At 39.2% G+C, this 18,601-nt stretch overlaps 1 protein-coding gene across 1 annotated transcript; it reads left to right on the forward strand.

The window, feature by feature from the left end:
- The first annotated feature begins 6,899 nt into the window (after window positions 1-6,899).
- On the forward strand, window positions 6,900-10,530 carry LOC129778691 (hsp90 co-chaperone Cdc37-like). The gene is made up of 3 exons (XM_055785755.1): window positions 6,900-7,076; window positions 7,145-7,771; window positions 7,832-10,530. Exons 1-3 carry the CDS (start codon window positions 7,044-7,046, stop codon window positions 8,234-8,236), a joined length of 1,065 nt encoding a protein of 354 aa, XP_055641730.1. The 5' UTR covers window positions 6,900-7,043; the 3' UTR covers window positions 8,237-10,530.
- The last annotated feature ends 8,071 nt before the right edge of the window (window positions 10,531-18,601 follow it).

Genomic DNA, 18,601 nt, shown 5'->3' on the forward strand with positions numbered 1-18,601 from the left:
AGTCTGTTCAAAGCTAAAAAAAGTAATTTACACTGAAATAAAATCATATTCGATACTCGTGAATATTTGTTTTGATCTAAACATAGACGGTACCGTACAAAGAACACCGAATTCACTTCGGTGTTCTGCTGGAAATTCATTATTCATCCATCATAATTTACCACTGGTTGATTTTAAGTACTGTTATAAAGTTGATACTGTTATGAGTTGATAATAACTATTTTTTGTATATTATAACACATTAGTAATACATTGACAACATGATAACATTTTTGACATGTCAGTAATCACACTTCATTTATGTGTGAATGATGTTTATATGCTTATTCTGTTATGATTTATCTTAAGTTAATAATTTATTTTTTATAACCGGTATCCGGCCACATAGTGAATCACTATCCGGTATCCGGCCGGATAGCAAATACACTGGGGCGCTTTTTACGCGGGTTTTTACGTGCCGCGTAAGAAAAAACTGCGTAAATTCCAAAATCCGCGTAAGAATAAACCGGTAATTTTCAAAAGCCGAGTAAAAATCTAACAAACAGAGAATGATTAGTTTAAAGTGCAACTCATATTCTAACAATTGATTAACTGGTTTTTTGCATGCTACAATTATGATATCTGTATTTCCTTTTATTTCTCAGCTACTAATCAGTGATACAATACAAACTTATTTCGTGAAAAATCACATCAATTAGCATATTGAATTTTTACGCGGTTTATACGTGCCGCGTAAATTTAGAAATCCGCGTTAAAAAAACCGCGTAAATTCCGAAATCTACATGGAACTAAACTGCTTAAATTCCTAAAACCGCTTAAAAATCGACTTCAGTGTTTTGGCCGGATAGGCCGGATATCGGATAGTTACCGGATATCCGTTTCATCCCGAATAATTAGTATATTTCTATACAATTAAAAAACAATCAACACTTTTTTTAAATGTTTGATTTTTGCCTAAATTTTTTTTTTGAATGTATTCATGATGTACTGTATTCTGTTATTTTTTTTTTATTTTTATTTGATACCGACCATTTTGTGCCGACGATCTTTCTGAAGTTACGTTGTTCATAATGTAATTTGTTCTCTAAGTCAAGTCCATTCCTTGAATACACATATCCCAATTAACATTTTTTTAAACTAATATAAAATAAGCCATTTTACAGCGGCGGCCAAATTGGATTTTTCAAGATAATGGGATTCGCAGTATCATAATGACAGCAGAGATGAAGGTGTGTTCCAAATGTCAGATCAATTAGTCAAAAGTCAATTAGTTAGTCAAATGTTGGACAACCCTACGGACATACAAACAGGTCAAGTTGAATGAAACCGTTTAAAAAAGTAGCTTGCGATTTTGTGACTGCGCTCATCATGAATTTAAATTTTCCATAAATAGCTGCGTTCTACTGGTCAAGCCCCTTCATTTGATACCCATTTTGATGGGGTTACGGAATAAATATATATGGTGCCATCTTGTGGTGGTGGATTTTGGATTTGGATTTTTCGTAAATAGCTGTGTTCTACAAGTCAATCCCTTTCATTCGATACCCATATTGATGGGGTTTTGAGCAAATATGTAATCCGCCATTTTGTAGCGCAGTTTTATAATGACTGCAGAGATAAAGGTTTGTTCCAAATTTCATATCAATCGGTCAACAGAAGGTTGTTAAAATTCTATTAATTAAAGTGTAACATGTTGGCTACCGATAAACAGGTTACAAACATACAAACATACAAACATAAAAATATACAAACATACAAACATGTTACAGGGAAGTTAAATGGAACCGTTTAAAAAACTACAAGTGGGTTATATCTGTGATATAACCGCAAGGTAGACGTAGGACTATTGCTGGCTCAGTAATCGTTTAATTGAAATTGCATCTGAATGAATTCTCAATGAATGAATGAATGTATGAATTAATTAATTAATATTTTGGAAGATTGCTGAGTTTTTCTCGTTAGTGTGTGGGTGGATGAGTATGGAATTGTTATTAACTTGAAATACAACTCTTTCGAACTTGTTGATGGTCCTGATAAGAACCGGTGGCTTTGTAGAAGCAACTGAAGATATCTGATACATGATTCATTCTGTTTTAGTAAGAATAATACACGAGATTGTTCATAACCATTCCATACGAAAGCGAAATAGAAACTGATGCTTATGCATTGCATCACGGAACACCTAGTCGAATATGCAGATTTGTGCGGATGTTCCTCCGCTCGAGCTCATTCACAGGCAAAAAATTTTTCAAAACCACTCTATGCGAAAGCAAAATAGAAACTGAGAGAGGTTGGTGTCGACATGATGCATCATGCCTCAACCGCAGTCTAATCGCGCCTGAAGTGATATTCCAAGTGATTGCTATATTTATAGTGATCTAGATAGTATGTTTCGAAAAAACTTTCCAGCTATTGAAACAATTTTTTGGATCAATAAGTAACAGTCATATAAATTTTGGACATTTTATCTTTCGAATGAAGTGATTTTCATACCACTTCGTTCAGCCGCCAAAGAGTAACTCGTATACTCACAGACTGTGCGTGTCGTATTTTTAGGCGATGTTGGCATTTATTTAAAGAAAAATATATAAATGAATGAACAAGTCACAGGAGGGTTGTGTCCGAGACACGACCGCATAGTTGACGTAGGATTCCGTTAGGCTGTCTGTTACAAGCTGATTTTGGTTATGATTGAAAAATAACATTGTTAAACCCTTCGATAGTGATTTGGTGACCCTGTAAAGGGCCGTTTTGTCTGGTTGTTAGGTATTGTTTGTTCACTCCACTAATGTCCATAACCGAGTGATAATGATAGAAAGAAGGTGATTAGTAATTTGATGGTGCGTATCACGATAGAAGATGCTTAAGTGAAATGAGATGAAAGCCGCCCTCTGTGGCCCTGGACGAGGGGCTCCTGTGTTATGTATGGATGAAAAAAACCTCATCAATATAATATAAGATATTTATCATTATCGAACACGATTATCAAGTTTTCTCACCAGAAAAAAAATTTATAGAGAAAATATGGAAAGGAAAAGGTAATTTCATTCATAATACTTACTTTCTGAGTGTTTACTCAACCCATTTCCATTTTCGCTTTAAACCCAACCGAATACGATGCTACATGCCTCAATGCGAAATTAAATTGGACATTGATATGAAATTTCACGAAACAACCAAATTTAAATTATTCTAATTGGAACGAAAATAAAAAAAAACACTCATCCATCGCTCCCTACTTATTCGCCAGCACGTATGCAATCAGTAATGTCCACGCTAGTTATAATTACCACTATCCATTTGTGCGCGTCGTTAGTTAAACTATCGACCACGAGGGTATCTACATGCTGATTTCTCCCAGACACCTTGGATTTGAAATCTCTGTTAGGGAATACATGTCGGTAGAAACAAAAGCTCCCCCTACTTTCATGTAATTGCAATGCCGATTTCCCCCAGGCAGCTTGGTTTTGATGTCTCTGTTAGGGAATACACTTCGATGGGAATAAAAGTTCCCTCTACTTTGATGTGCCGATTTCTCCGTATCTTCAATTTCGACCAATCAGAACGAGGTATTTCCGTTTGGAGATTCTTTGATTGTTTGCTAGTTAGTTTCATATGATATTAATATTGTGAATTGTGATGAATTGTTATGGAGTGCTCAGATCGATTGATGCAAATGTCTCGTAAATCCATCAGGAAATAACTGTCGTCAATTTCGACCAATCAGAAGTGGATATTTCCGTTAGGATAGGGGTTGTGATTTTCCAATTTTTCGATGGTTAGTTTTATGACATATAATTTCATTCAATGTAAAAAATTTTTATGGAGTGCCGAAATAGATTGACAAAAAAATCTCAACAATCCATCATGAAATGACTGAGCAATGAGCGTTTGAAATTGGACAATTTTTACGATCTGCTTGATTTTCGATTTTCAATTTGTACCCCAATATGTTCCCGAAAGACGTAATCCTACGTCAAAAAAGAAATATTTATTTTATTTAATTTCGTTCAGTTTTAATAGTCATTTGATTCAGCCACCCCATTGATTCTCGGTAGGTCAGACCGCACTCCGAGCGTCACGCTCTCGTTTCCGAAAATTTTGTATCATGCTGAGGGTTCGGATTCGATTCCCGTTCTGGTCGAGAAATTTCATCAAACAAATTTCTTCCGACTTGCACTGTAGTCACTCGTATTCTAAAGCTTGTCACCAGATATGCCAGGTTTGAAGACATGTCTTCATTTTGAATACATTTGGCTTACTGTGAAATATTCGATGAAGACATTTTGAATACATTATGAAATATGTGTCTTCACATTTCAGTATGATCGTGTACGTGGGTTTTTGAGAGGTATTATTTCCATGAAATTGGCCGAAAATATCGTCAAAAGTAGGGTTTTTGTCTCAGTGTCATTCGCTCGCTTTTTAAACAGTGTCGCTTTTTTCTTAGTAACCACCGGAGACTTGTCTCGGGATTATTCACTTGCTTTTTTTCAAAATTTTCCAAGCAGGAAATCCACAAGCATATAGAGTGAACTCAACAACAAAGCAATTTTTACTTCAAATACTGGCAATCTTCAAGCGGTCTGAATACTCTAGAGAAGTCGAACGATTGTGGCATTGTATTTTTATTATTCTGTGCCTATACTATACAATAAATCAACCTAGATCTTTCCAAAGACCACTTCACAAATAAAAGATTTTCCGGTTACATACATTATCAAGCCAATTTTATCATTTCTAGACACATAAAATTTAGTTTGCAGTTGCCCAATATATTATTTGTGAAATGCGCTATATAAGAATTTCAATTAGAATAAACATTAAATAAGCTAGTTTCTTCCGATATGATTGTGAAGACTTTTGAAGAATATTTCTCGTACCATGTGAAACATTTGAAAAAATTACCTGGCATCTCTGCTTGGCACTCAAGAATACATTCAAGGAGTGTTTTTCAGCTTATAAATCGCAACTAAGTACAGTAGAACCCCTATTATCCGCGGAAAAGTCGACCAAGCTTACCGCGAATAACGAAAATCGCGATAACGTAATGAAGGACTAAAAATGAGGTACAAACACGAAAAAAAGATGTTTCAGCATTAAAACTATGTTTTATGAACACAGAAATCATTAAACCATCCATCCATAAAGTCGTGTACACCAGTGGCCAAATAATGTAAAAGCTATGGCCAAGCATAAGCATGAGCCTGACAAATTCCGGGAAGGCCTATAGATTTGCTAGGGAACTCATCCGGATAATCGGGGTTCTTCTGAATTTTACCACTGGTGTACACGACCTTATAGATGGATGGTGTAATGATTTCTGTATTGACAAAACATAGTTAATGCGAGAATATCTGATTTTTCGTGTTTGCACCTTATTTTTAGTCCTTTATTGCGTTATCCACGATTTTCGCTATCCGCGGTGAGCTTGCCCGAGTATTCCGCGGGTGATCGGGGTTCTACTGTCCTACTTATAAAAATGACTTAAGTAATACCTGAAAACTAAACTGAATCACAACTATCTTTTAAACATGTGATTTATTTACTTGAAATGCTTGTTTGTGTTTTATTATTAAAGCATCAAATATAAAATACAATAAACTCAAGATGGAGTATAGACTCAGTTAAATCATTTCCTTGGTTTCATTGGAATATATGGTCAACAGGAGAGAATGTAAAACCCAAAGTCCACAGTCAGAGAGGACCAAGTCGCAAAATTGAAAATTTCGAGTTATTGTTTACATTTGGTTAAGCATTATGTAAACTACGTACCACATTTATCAGATTTGGAAAATCTCGCATACAGCAGGAATAACGGATCGAAATTGTTATGATCAACGAAAACCCCTCATAGTATGCAGCCAGAGTGGACCGTGGTGAAATGGCTCTATATCATGTGCAGACAGAGTGGACCATGTTTCAATCATTTGTATATTGAATTTAAACCATTTTCAGGCGCCGAATTCAAACCAACAAAAATGTTTCTGGAAGCCAATAGGGTACCTTGTTGAAATGTGCTTGAACCCGTTAGTGTAAAATGTGCACATTATGAGTATATTGAAAAACAAACTTGGTCCACTGTGACTGAACGGATCAGTGAAAAATGCTGGTCTTCGGTGTAAATGATCGCAAAATGTGGTATTTCAAAGTGAAGTTTAGACTCTAGTGATGAAATTGATATTGAATTTGATGATTCTATTAAGAAATACTGCCTAATATGATTGAAAATGGGAAGTATATGCTTTATAATGCGAGCCGTGCAATCATACTCATGCTTGTAGCAAATGGCAGAGAATGTTATTCTGAACGCAACCAAATATTTACGCAGTGCTTCTCACTATAATTTTCATAACACAATGGCACACTTTGACTCACAACTGTTATTTTATCAAGAAATATTTCGAAATTGTTCAGTTATAGTGAACCAAATATAAAAAATGCTTCATTTGATTCATTCAGAGTGGACTATGTACGTATAGGGAGCCAAATAACTGCCTTTTTTGGCGCGATACTAGATGTTTTTTACAATTATTATACGTCAAAGTATTGCCAGAGAGTAGCTAACATTTCTGAGAACAATATTGAACGAAAAAAAAAATGGTTTGAAAATTGCAGAGCACTGAACTTCAAGTTCGTTTTTCTAGGTTTTTCTCGAAATTATAAAAATGTCACATGGTCCGGTTTGACTTAACACCGACCATGTGGTCCTTGAACAAATCCTAATCACATTCTTTTTGTCTATGTCTAGTATAAGATTATCGATAACCGATAATTCCAATTCTTTGATAAGAGAATGTGTACATCTTGTGACCCAATGTCTGTGGTTCAATCATCACACATTCCATCAGCAACAACCGTTGCACCTTCCCACTGTAGTACCTTGGTTCGATAATAAACAAGCCTCGTTCACAATCACCCAACAGTAGAATCGAACGTCAAGCTGGCTGCTGTATAACCTTTTAGAAGGATTTTTCTGCATTCAACGGGAGTATTCGCGAAGTTTGAAGTCGAAAAATCGGATTCTGTTGAAGCTCGCCATAATGGTAGATTACAGCAAGTGGAAGAATATTGAGGTGCGAATCAATGTCGTTGGGATTGGGATCAAAGATCGGTAAACCTAAATGCTTCTACTTACATACAGATCTCCGACGACGAAGATGATACCCACCCGAACATCGATACTCCGTCGTTGTTCCGCTGGCGTCATCAGGCCCGCGTTGAACGGATGGAGGAACAGAAACGGGAGAAGGAACAAATGGACGCAAAGAAGCGGGCAGCTGAACAGAAAATGAAGGAAATTAAGCAGAAATTGGATAAGAAGGATAGTAACCTGGAGGAGTTGAAGAAGAGTCTGGAAGAGCTGGAAATGGAACAGGAGAGAGTACGGGAGGAGGAAGAAATGTTGTTGAAGAAAGAACAGATGCAACCGTGGAACGTGGATACTATCAGCAAGGATGGATTCAAGAAAACCCCTATCAACAAAAGTGCAATCAATAAAAAGGTGGAGCTAACCGAAGATCAGAAAGAGCTTAATTTGAAGGAATTCATCAAGAAGTACGAGAAGGAGCTAAAGCATTATGGCATGATGCGGAACTACGATGATTCGAAAAAGTACTTGCGTGACAATCACAAGCTGGTGTGCGAAGACGCTGCCAATTATCTGGTGATCTGGTGTATAGAGCTGGAAAAGCAGGAAAAACAAGAAATGATGGCACACGTTGCACATCAATGCATTTGCATGCAGTATATTCTGGATATTTCCAAGCAGGTGAGTCTTGACGGATTTTGTGTACTGAATTATGACGAGTTTAATTCTTTGTCCTATTAGCTGGATGTGGATCCGCGTGCCTGCGTCGAATTGTTCTTCCAGCGCATCCAGATAGCCGAAACGGAATACAAGAATCAATTTCTGGCCGTAATCGAAGCATTCAAGGAGCGCATTCGGAAACGAGCCCAAGAGAGACTGCAGAAAGCCATCGAGGAGCAGGAGGAAGAAGAGCGAAAGGCTCAACTGGGACCCGGAGGGCTGGACTCCGTGGAAGTGTTCGAGTCACTGTTAGAACTGCCAGAGGACGAAGCTCGTGTTCATCTGCAACGCTGTATAGATTCCGGCCTTTGGGTACCTGACGCGAACAAGGCAGCCAAAACGGACGCGACAGCCGACAAAAACTCAAATCCAATTTATGTAACTGTACCGAGCGAGGAGAAACAAGATGAAGCGAACGAGAAGTAGATATAGTTTAAATCATAGGGTAATTTCCACTGTATAAAGCTATTGAAACAGAGGATCCAAATGTTGCTCCATTGTGAAAGCTTTTGAGGAAGGAAGGAAGGAAGGTATTGAATTAGAGAGACTTTAAACTCTGAGAGTTCATTCGTCTCTGTTTTTGAGGAAAAACATTTCTTTCATTTAACGCTGTCTTCAACGGTAACGGTATTGAATTAAAGAGACTTTAAACTCAGAGAGTTCATTCGTCTCTTGCTGTCTTCAAATCAAATCGTGAACATTATGTATTGTGGGTGGGCCATTTATAGTGGAAGGATTTGTTTTTGCAATAGCAAAGTAAAGAAGTGGAATTTTAAATTTTGACGTAGGATTACGTCTTTCGGGAACATATTGGGGTACAAATTGAAAAACGAATATCGATCGCATCGTGAAGAATGTCCAATTTCAAACGCATATTGCTCAGTCATTTCATGTCGGATTGATGAGATTTTTACATCAAAACATTGCGGCACTCTATAACAATTTTTCACCTTGAATAAAATAATATATATCATGTAATTAACTATCGAACAATTGAAAAATCTCAACCCCTATCCAAACGGTACTGATTGGTCGAAATTGACGTCATTTCTTTTTCGCCTGCTTCGCTTCTTTCGTTCCCCGATAAGCCAAATATTTGCATGTCGAGCGAGTGGGGGGCGCCTATTTCTCACATACCAACTGATATAAAAGGACGGTAGCATTTTTGGATTTCTCATTCTCGTTCAACGCTCAGATCGGCAAACATCTGGGCTTCTAGTGTGCAGTGCTCTACAAATCATCGGCAACCAACGATGGATGCGGTGCGACAAAGGGAGCAAAGAAGAGGAAGCAGCGGAGAGCATCGAATTAAATCTAGTGTGCATTGCTGGTGCGCTCCTCTTCACATCAATAATTGGATGCGACAAAGGAGGCAGAGGAGCGAAGTGCATTGCATCGCATCGTATCACACCCGCTATCCGTCGTTTAGCTCGTCGTGGTTGTGCCAATCAAACCCTCGCAAATCGACGCACAGAAGCCGATAGCGCCAAAGTCAAGGAAAGCATCAGCGAATCCGTAAAAGCTACCGCTCCCAAAACTAAACTGCTACATCCGACTGAAACGCAGCAGATTCCGTACAACCCATTAAACCATTCCAGTCCTTCTCAGGACTATCAATTTGTTTTGAAACAAAAGAGTTTATTTTACTGTTTTCCACTTACCACAAAAACTATATAAAACCGATCAAAAATACTGTTTATTTTTACATTTTCTACTAACAACTAACATGGAACGTATCATGTCAAAAACATGCGTTTCATCAACCACCTTTTATTGGATTTGGCAAAAGAAGCGAAGGACATATGCATGCATGTATATAACGGAACGCTCCAGTCATACACAGCCCGTTAGGGACGAATGACCTTTGAGTTAAAGTCCCTTCAAAAACAAGAACGAACGATACACAGCCCGTATCAGACAAATGCATGAAGGAATTCTATAAAATAAAAATAATATTTTTGTGGTGCCTTTGCGCCAACTACACGGGCGTGTAGCACCATAGTAGCAAAAAATGTCGAAGTTCGTGACATCTGGTAGCAATATTTTTCTTCTTTTGAATTATAGAGACTTTAAACTTTACGTTCATTCGTCTCTAGCCCGGCTCATGTACTTACAATTATTGGTCAGTTATTTCCTGATGGATTTACGAGATAATTGCATCAATTGATCTGAGCACTCCATAACAATCCATCACAATTGATAAAATAATATATCATATGAAACTAACTAGCAAACAATCAAAAAAATTTCAAACGGAAATACCTCGTTCTGATTGGTCGAAATTGAATATACGGAGAAATCGGCTCATCAAAGTAGAGCGAACTTTTGCTCCCACCGAAGTGTATTCCCTAACAGAGACATCAAAACCAAGCTGCCTGGGGGAAATCGGAATACATGAAAGCAGGGGGGCTTTTGTTTCCACCGACATGTATTCCATAACAGAGATTTCAAATCCAAGGTGTCTGGGGGAAATCAGCATGTAAATACCTTCGTGGTCGATAGTTTAACTAACGACGCGCACAAATGGATAGTGCTTATTGTAACTAGCGTGGGCATCAGCATTGCATACTTGCTGGCGAATTAGTAGGGAGCGATGAATGAGTGTTTTTTTTATGTTCGTACCAATAAGAATCTTTCGATGGATTAATTGAAGAATGATATTTCAATGAACTGAATAGAACCTATGTGTGATAGAATATAAATAAACTTTAAATTTGGAACTTTTATGTTGGTTGCTTCGTGAAATTTCATATCAATGACCGATATTATTGTCCAATTGAAATTCGCATTGAGGCATGTAGCATCGTGTTCCGTTGGGTTTAAAGCGAAAATGCCATTTCCATTTCAAATATATTTTCTCTATAATAATACAACACTTTTTTTCTGGTGAGAAAACTTGATAATTGTGTTCGATAATGATAATTATCTTATATTACATTGATGAGTTGTTTTCTTTATTTCATCCATACATAACACAGGAGCCATCTCGTCCAGGGCCACAGAGCGCGGCTTTCATCATATCTCATTCCACTTAGGCATCTCCTATCGTGATACGCGCCATCAAATGACTAATCACCATCTTTCTATCATTATCACTCGGTTATGGACATTGGTGGAGTGAACCAAGAATACCTAACAACCAGACAAAACGGCCACCAAGAGATTAACAATGTAATTCTTCAAACATATCCAAAGTCACCATGTAACAGATAACCCAACGGAATCCTACGTCAACTATGCGGTCGTGTCTCGGACACGACCGATGCGACCGGACACGAGCGATGGCTCCCTACTAATTCGCCAGCAAGTATGCAATGCTGATGCCCACGCTAGTTACAATAAGCACTATCCATTTGTGCGCGTCGTTAGTTAAACTATCGACCACGAAGGTATTTACATGCTGATTTCCCCCAGACACCTTGGATTTGAAATCTCTGTTAGGGAATACATGTCGGTGGAAACAAAAGCCCCCCTGCTTTCATGTATTCCGATTTCCCCCAGGCAGCTTGGTTTTGATGTCTCTGTTAGGGAATACACTTCGGTGGGAGCAAAAGTTCGCTCTACTTTGATGAGCCGATTTCTCCGTATATTCAATTTCGACCAATCAGAACGAGGTATTTCCGTTTGAATTTTTTTTTATTGTTTGCTAGTTAGTTTCATATGATATATTATTTTATCAATTGTGATGGATTGTTATGGAGTGCTCAGATCGATTGATGCAATTATCTCGTAAATCCATAAGGAAATAACTGACCAATAATTGTAAGTACATGAGCCGGGCTAGAGACGAATGAACGTAAAGTTTAAAGTCTCTATAATTCAAAAGAAGAAAAATATTGCTACCAGATGTCACGAACTTCGACATTTTTTGCTACTATGGTGCTACACGCCCGTGTAGTTGGCGCAAAGGCACCACAAAAATATTATTTTTATTTTATAGAATTCCTTCATGCATTTGTCTGATACGGGCTGTGTATCGTTCGTTCTTGTTTTTGAAGGGACTTTAACTCAAAGGTCATTCGTCCCTAACGGGCTGTGTATGACTGGAGCGTTCCGTTATATACATGCATGCATATGTCCTTCGCTTCTTTTGCCAAATCCAATAAAAGGTGGTTGATGAAACGCATGTTTTGACGTAGGACTACGTCTAACCGGAAGATATAGGGGGTGAAATGGAAATCTAGGCATTGAACAAGTAGGAAAAAATGCAAGATATTCAACCCTTATAACTCGAACATTTCTCAATAGATCGCAAAGGTTTTTGCATCAATTGATAGGAAATATATCTACGCATCTATCATAACGAATAACATTTCATTTTTCTTGAGATAAATAATTGAATAATTGTGAAATATCAAGCATTGTCAAAATGCACTATGTGCCCATTTTTGATTGGTCCATTTTGTGCTGCTCAAATCGTACCGACCAAAATGGGCAACCAGAGCAGCAGCGAAATAGAATGAAGCACGATTGGAAAGGAAAAAGAAAAAGATGGGTGGGTAATGTCGGGGACATAACCGGAGTGACGTAGGACTATACAAAGGGGACAGCTTTTGCTAAATATATATTTTAAATATATTGTTTTATTGTCTTCTCCTACGTGAATACCTACCTATCTACCTGAAAAATGGATTAGTTTACTGTTTACTCTTTATGAACATGTTGGGGGTTCTGAAAAGAACCTTTGGTGTTGTGTTTTTGCGTTTTTTTACAAACTTGATTCTTGATTTTTTCCTGAAAGCTTTGTACTTAAAGGGTGTGTCACATCAAATTGCATCACGGAAAAAACGCTGTAGAAATTCGCCCAGTAGACCGATCCTTTTGAAAATTTTAGACAGTAAAATAAAAACTATTAAACAACTTTTGGCATTTTCTTTTTATTCATACTTCGAGCCCAAGCCCGTATGCTCGCACCTTCCTCTTTACCCCGTCCATAAGATTCTGTACAACGTCAGGTTGTAGTTTTTTTTTTTAACAGAAATCCATTTTCTCTTGAAGTCCGCCTCCGATTTGACAACTTTTGGGTTCTTCCGGAGGGCCTGCTTCATAATCGCAATCAATATTACTCTATTGGGCGAAGCTCCGGCGCGTTGGGCGGGTTCATTTCCTTTGGCACGAAGGTGACCCCGTTGGCTTCGTACCACTCCAACACGTCCTTTGAATAGTGGCACGAAGCGAGATCCGGCCAGAAGATGGTCGGGCCCTCGTGCTGCTTCAATAGTGGTAGTAAGCGCTTCTGTAGGCACTCCTTAAGGTAAACCTGCCCGTTTACCGTGCCGGTCATCACGAAGGGGGCGCTCCGCTTTCCGCAAGAGCAGATCGCTTGCCACACCATGTACTTTTTGGCAAACTTGGATAGTTTCTGCTTGCGAATCTCCTCCGGAACGCTGAATTTGTCCTCTGCGGAGAAGAACAACAGGCCCGGCAGCTGACGAAAGTCCGCTTTGGCGTAGGTTTCGTCGTCCATTACCAGGCAATGCGGCTTCGTCAGCATTTCGGTGTACAGCTTCCGGGCTCGCGTCTTCCCCACCATGTTTTGCCTTTCGTCGTGGTTAGGAGCCTTCTGAACCTTGTATGTACGCAGGCCCTCCCGCTGCTTGGTCCGCTGGACGAATGAACTTGACAAATTCAGCTTATTGGCGACATCCCGGACCGAACTTCTCGGATCACGTCTAAACTGCTTAACTACGCGCTTGTGATCTTTTTCACTGACGGAGCATCCATTTTTGCCGTTCTTCACCTTCCGGTCGATGGTTAGGTTCTCGAAGTATCGTTTTAGTACTCTGCTGACCGTGGATTGGACTATTCCCAGCATCTTACCGATGTCCCGATGTGACAACTCCGGATTCTCGAAATGAGTGCGCAGGATTAATTCACGACGCTCTTTTTCGTTCGACGACATTTTTCCAAATTTACGAAAAATTGACAGTGAAGCATGGCCAACGTGATCTATACACTCTTATCTGATTATAAGCGAAAGCTGAAGATATAATTCCTAAAAATTTAATTTCTACAGCGTTTTTTCCGTGATGCAATTTGATGTGACACACCCTTTATTAAATGTTCAACGCCGGGCATCTTTCGGCGTATGCACATATCGTACAATTAAAATGATGGCTGTGATAGGGAATGCATAGGTGGTCATCAGCTCATTCACTATCATATATTTCACTATTGACACATTACCGTACCTTAAACTGTGGTTTCGGAGACGAATGAATTGTAAGATTTGTAGTCTCCGCAAACAAAGTAAATAAAAATGAAAAAGACGGGTGGGTAATGTCGGGGACATAACCGGAGTGACGTAGGACTATGCAAAGGGGACAGCTTTTGTTAAATATATATTTTAAATATATTGTTTTATTTTCTTCACCTACGTGAATACCTACCTATCTACCTGAAAAATGGATTAGTTTACTGTTTACTCTTTATGAATATGTTAATGGTTCTGAAAAGAACCTTTGGTGTTGTGTTTTTGTTATCACTCGATATTCCCATCTTGTTCGGCTAAACCTTCCTGTTTAGCGATTTGTTGTCACTCGCCACAGCTTTCACAGTTGGAAAATTTCTTCCCATCCAGCTTGTGACATATTTTACAGTATATTACATTCAATGACACGTCGCATTACCACTACTCAGTGTCGGATTGGAGGTAATTTTAACCTGTAATTGAACATTTGCGATGACAGTGGTACAGTGTCGACTTTTAATGTGGGATCATAATTTGGATCTCTATGTTTACAAAAATGTCCAACTAAATAAGTCACATTACATGTCCGTCCAATTAGCTAAATGTCGAACTAATTGTAGATTACTGTACTTTCAATCTGGAAACAATTTAAGAATTGGTGAAAATTGAATAATCAGGAAAGTCCCCAACTATCAATAAGCTCAGAACAACTGCCAAATTCACATACTCATCAAATCCTGGCAAACAAATTATGAAAACATCAATTTGTGTTTTATTATTATTTTGGATAATGTTTTAGAAAGCATTGAACTTTATTTCCTAAACTCTTTTTTGGAAGGTTTAATGGCCCTGAAAAGCGCCTTGTTTTATGGAATGGTTCCAATTTAGAAAACTTAGTACTCGTGGTTTTGAAAAAAACCATTTCGAACGCCCTCGATGCCGCCTTGTTCTGGATTTGCCACCAAAGCAGTTTGTATAAAGAACAAACTTTTTTCTTCTGCTACCTGATGCCGTTTTGCGATTGCGTTTGCCACTCGCCATTCGCTGCAACTGCCTGTTGTCTTGATGTCCGCCGAACCGAATGTGTTATGTTCCGAATGCAGGTTTTCTTATCGTCGCGAGCAGCTTTGCCAGCCAACTCGATCACTCCGGCGGCCGAAACTATATAACGCCGGCTAGGTGGACTGGTACACAGGTACTAACGCGCTCGACCTAGCTACCTTTTCCGGTGCAATTGGCGGATACACCTACGGGAAATTGCAGACCACCACGGTTCGAGCGGGATTTTGCCTTTCCCTTCACTTTTCCTCCTTTGCCATATCCAACCATGGCTGCTTGTGTTGGTTTGTTGATGTGAGGTGATGCGAAACGATGTGGTGTACGGTTCAGATGAGAATGATCGTTACGGCAGCGGAGAGGGGATTTTTAAGCTGACTGGCTGGCTCGAGAATTACGCATGTGTGAGACTGCGACCAATGTTTCCCTCATTTTTTTCTTTTTCCTTTCCAATCGTGCTTCATTCTATTTCGCTGCTGCTCTGGTTGCCCGTTTTGGTCGGTACGATTTGAGGAGCACAAAATGGACCAATCAAAAATGGGCACATAGTGTATTTGGACAATGCTTGATATTTCACAATGATTCAATTATTTATCTCAAGAAAAATGAAATGTTATTCGTTATGATAGATGCGTAGATATATTTCCTATCAATTGATGCAAAAACCTTTGCGATCTATTGAGAAATGCTCGAGTTATAAGCGTTCCAAATCTTGCATTTTTTCCTACTTGTTCAGTGCCTAGATTTCCATTTCACCCCCTATATCTTCCGGTTAGACGTAGTCCTACGTCAAAAGAACTGAGGTTTTGGAGACGAACTCTACGTTCTCTCGAGAAATAAACGAGCTATAAGCGTTCTGAAAAACCAACAGTAAATACAGGGACGGATGACCTTCGGATTGAAGTTTTTTAAAATAAGAACAGAGCAGCAGGAAATACATAGCTCATCATGTTGCTCCTTAATTATTTCTATTCAATGCAGATGTATCGTCAATCAATTTTCAACATAACTTATCAACCAAAGAAAGCAGTTCTTGCTACCGAGAAAATTCGTTAATGCCATACTGCATACAATGTGTTGTAATTTGAAGCCACTTTTAATTCGGAAACCATGCATGGGTTTGTGGAAACTGAATGATCAATTTAAAAGACCCCAACCACCAATAAGTTCAAGAACAAGCATAAACAAAATAAATTAGTTTATATTATATGTCATATTATGTCACTTTAGAATGCATTGGTATTGTGAAAAACTTTTAATAACTCTTCTTTGAAAGGTTTAATGGCCCTGAAAGGCGCCGTGTTTTACGGTGGCTGGTTTTGCTACCAAAGCAGCCCGTATAAACAAACTTTTTCCTTCTTCTACCTGCTGCCGTTTTGCGATTGCGTTTGCCACTCGCTGAAACTAGTTGTTGCCACCAAACCGAATGTGGTATGTTCTGTAGGCGGGGTTTCTTATTGTCGTGAGCAGCTACGCAAGCCAACTCGAGAACTCCGGCGGCCGAAATTCTATAACCGCTATTCATTACATTCATTACGATTTGTTCGCTCGTTGGATTCACATGCAGGCTAAAAAGGGTCTTTTTCAGGATCACAAAATTATCTTTAATATAAAGAGTTTATTGATTTGTTATCACTCGATATCCTCATCTTGTTCGGTTAAACCTTCCTGTTTAGCGATTGCGTTTGCCACTCGTCACAGCTTTCACAGTTGGAAAATTTCTTCCCATCCAGGTTGTGACATGTTGTACAGTAAATTATATTTAATGCGACGTGCCGAAGCACCACTCAGTGTCGCATTGGAGGCGATTTTAACCTGTAATTGAACATTTGCGATGACAGTGGTACAGTGTCGACTTTCAATGTGGGGTCATAATTTGGACCCCGAACTCTATGTTTCCAAAAATATTCAATTAAATATGTCGCATAACATGTAGCTAAATGTCGAACTAATTGTAAATTACTGTACTTTCAATCTGGAAACAATTTAAGAATAGGTGAAAATTGAATAATCAGGAAAGTCCCCAACTATCAAAAAGCTCAGAACAACTGCCAAATTCACATACTCATCAGATCCTGGCAAACAAATTATAAAAAAACCAATTTGTGTTTTATTATTATTTTGGATATTATTTTAGAAACCATTGAACTGTATTTCGTAAACTCTTTTTTGAAAGGTTTAATGGCCCTGATAAGCGCCTTGTTTTATGGAATGGTTCCAATTTAGAAAACTTTGTACTCGTGGTTTTGAAAAAAACCATTTCGAACGCCCTCGATGCCGCCTTGTTCTGGATTTGCCACCGAAGCAGATTGTAAAAAGAACAAACTTTTTTCTTCTGCTACCAGCTGCCGTTTTGCGATTGCGTTTGCCAATCGCCACTCGCTGCAACTGCCTGTTGTCTTGATGTCCCCCGAATGTGTTTTGATCCGAATGCAGTTTTTCTTATCGTCGCGAGCAGCTTTGCCAGCTAACTCGATCACTTCGGCGGCCGAAACTAAACACGGTTCGAGCGGGATTTTGCCTTTCCCTTCACCTTTCCTCCTTTGCCATGTCCAGACATGGCTGCTTGGGTTGGTTTGTTGATATGTTGTGATGCGAACCGATGTGGTGTACGGTTTGAATGAGAATGATCGTTACGACAGCGGAGCTACTTGTTCAGTGCCTAGATTTCCATTTCACCCCCTATATCTTCCGGTTAGACGTAGTCCTACGTCAAAAAATGAACGAAACATTGGTCGCAGTCTCACACATGCGTAATTCTCGAGCCAGCCAGTCAGCTTAAAAATCCCCGCTCCGCTGCCGTAACGATCACATTCTTTGTGTGGACACCGACTGGACAACATCGTTGCTGGACGAGCTGGACGGCGAGGGATCGAGTGCCTTTCTCAAGGCAAGAGGGCGGAGGTGGTAGCGCTGGAGTAGAGTAATAGAATAGAGTAAAGTTTTCAAAGGGCCTTTCTCAAGGCTAGAGACGAATGAACTGCAAAAGTTTAAAGTCTCTGTAATACAAGACCTTCCTTCCTTCCTTCCGTAACGATCATTCTCATTCAAACCGTACACCACATCGGTTCGCATCACAACACATCAACAAACCAACCCAAGCAGCCATGTCTGGACATGGTAAAGGAGGAAAAGTGAAGGGAAAGGCAAAATCCCGCTCGAAACGTGTTGATCTGGAGTTCCCCGCAAGGGTAGTTAGGCCGAGCCGGCGTTATATAGTTTCGGCCGCCGAAGTGATCGAGTTAGCTGGCAAAGCTGCTCGCGACGATAAGAAAACCCGCATTCGGAACAGAACACATTCGGTTCGGTGGACATCAAGAGAACAGGCAGTTGCAGCGAGTGGCGAGTGGCAAACGCAATCGCAAAACGGCATCAGGTAGCAGAAGAAAAAAGACAATTAGTTCTTTAGACAAAATGCTTTGGTGGCAAATCCACAACAAGGCGGCATCGAGGGCGTTCGAAATGGGTTTTTTCAAAACCACGAGTACTAAGTTTTCTAAATTGGAACCATTCCATAAAACAAGGCGCTTTTCAGAGCCATTAAA

This window comes from Toxorhynchites rutilus, chromosome 3 (assembly GCF_029784135.1).
Source record: "Toxorhynchites rutilus septentrionalis strain SRP chromosome 3, ASM2978413v1, whole genome shotgun sequence".
In the NCBI taxonomy this organism is placed as follows: domain Eukaryota; kingdom Metazoa; phylum Arthropoda; class Insecta; order Diptera; family Culicidae; genus Toxorhynchites; species Toxorhynchites rutilus.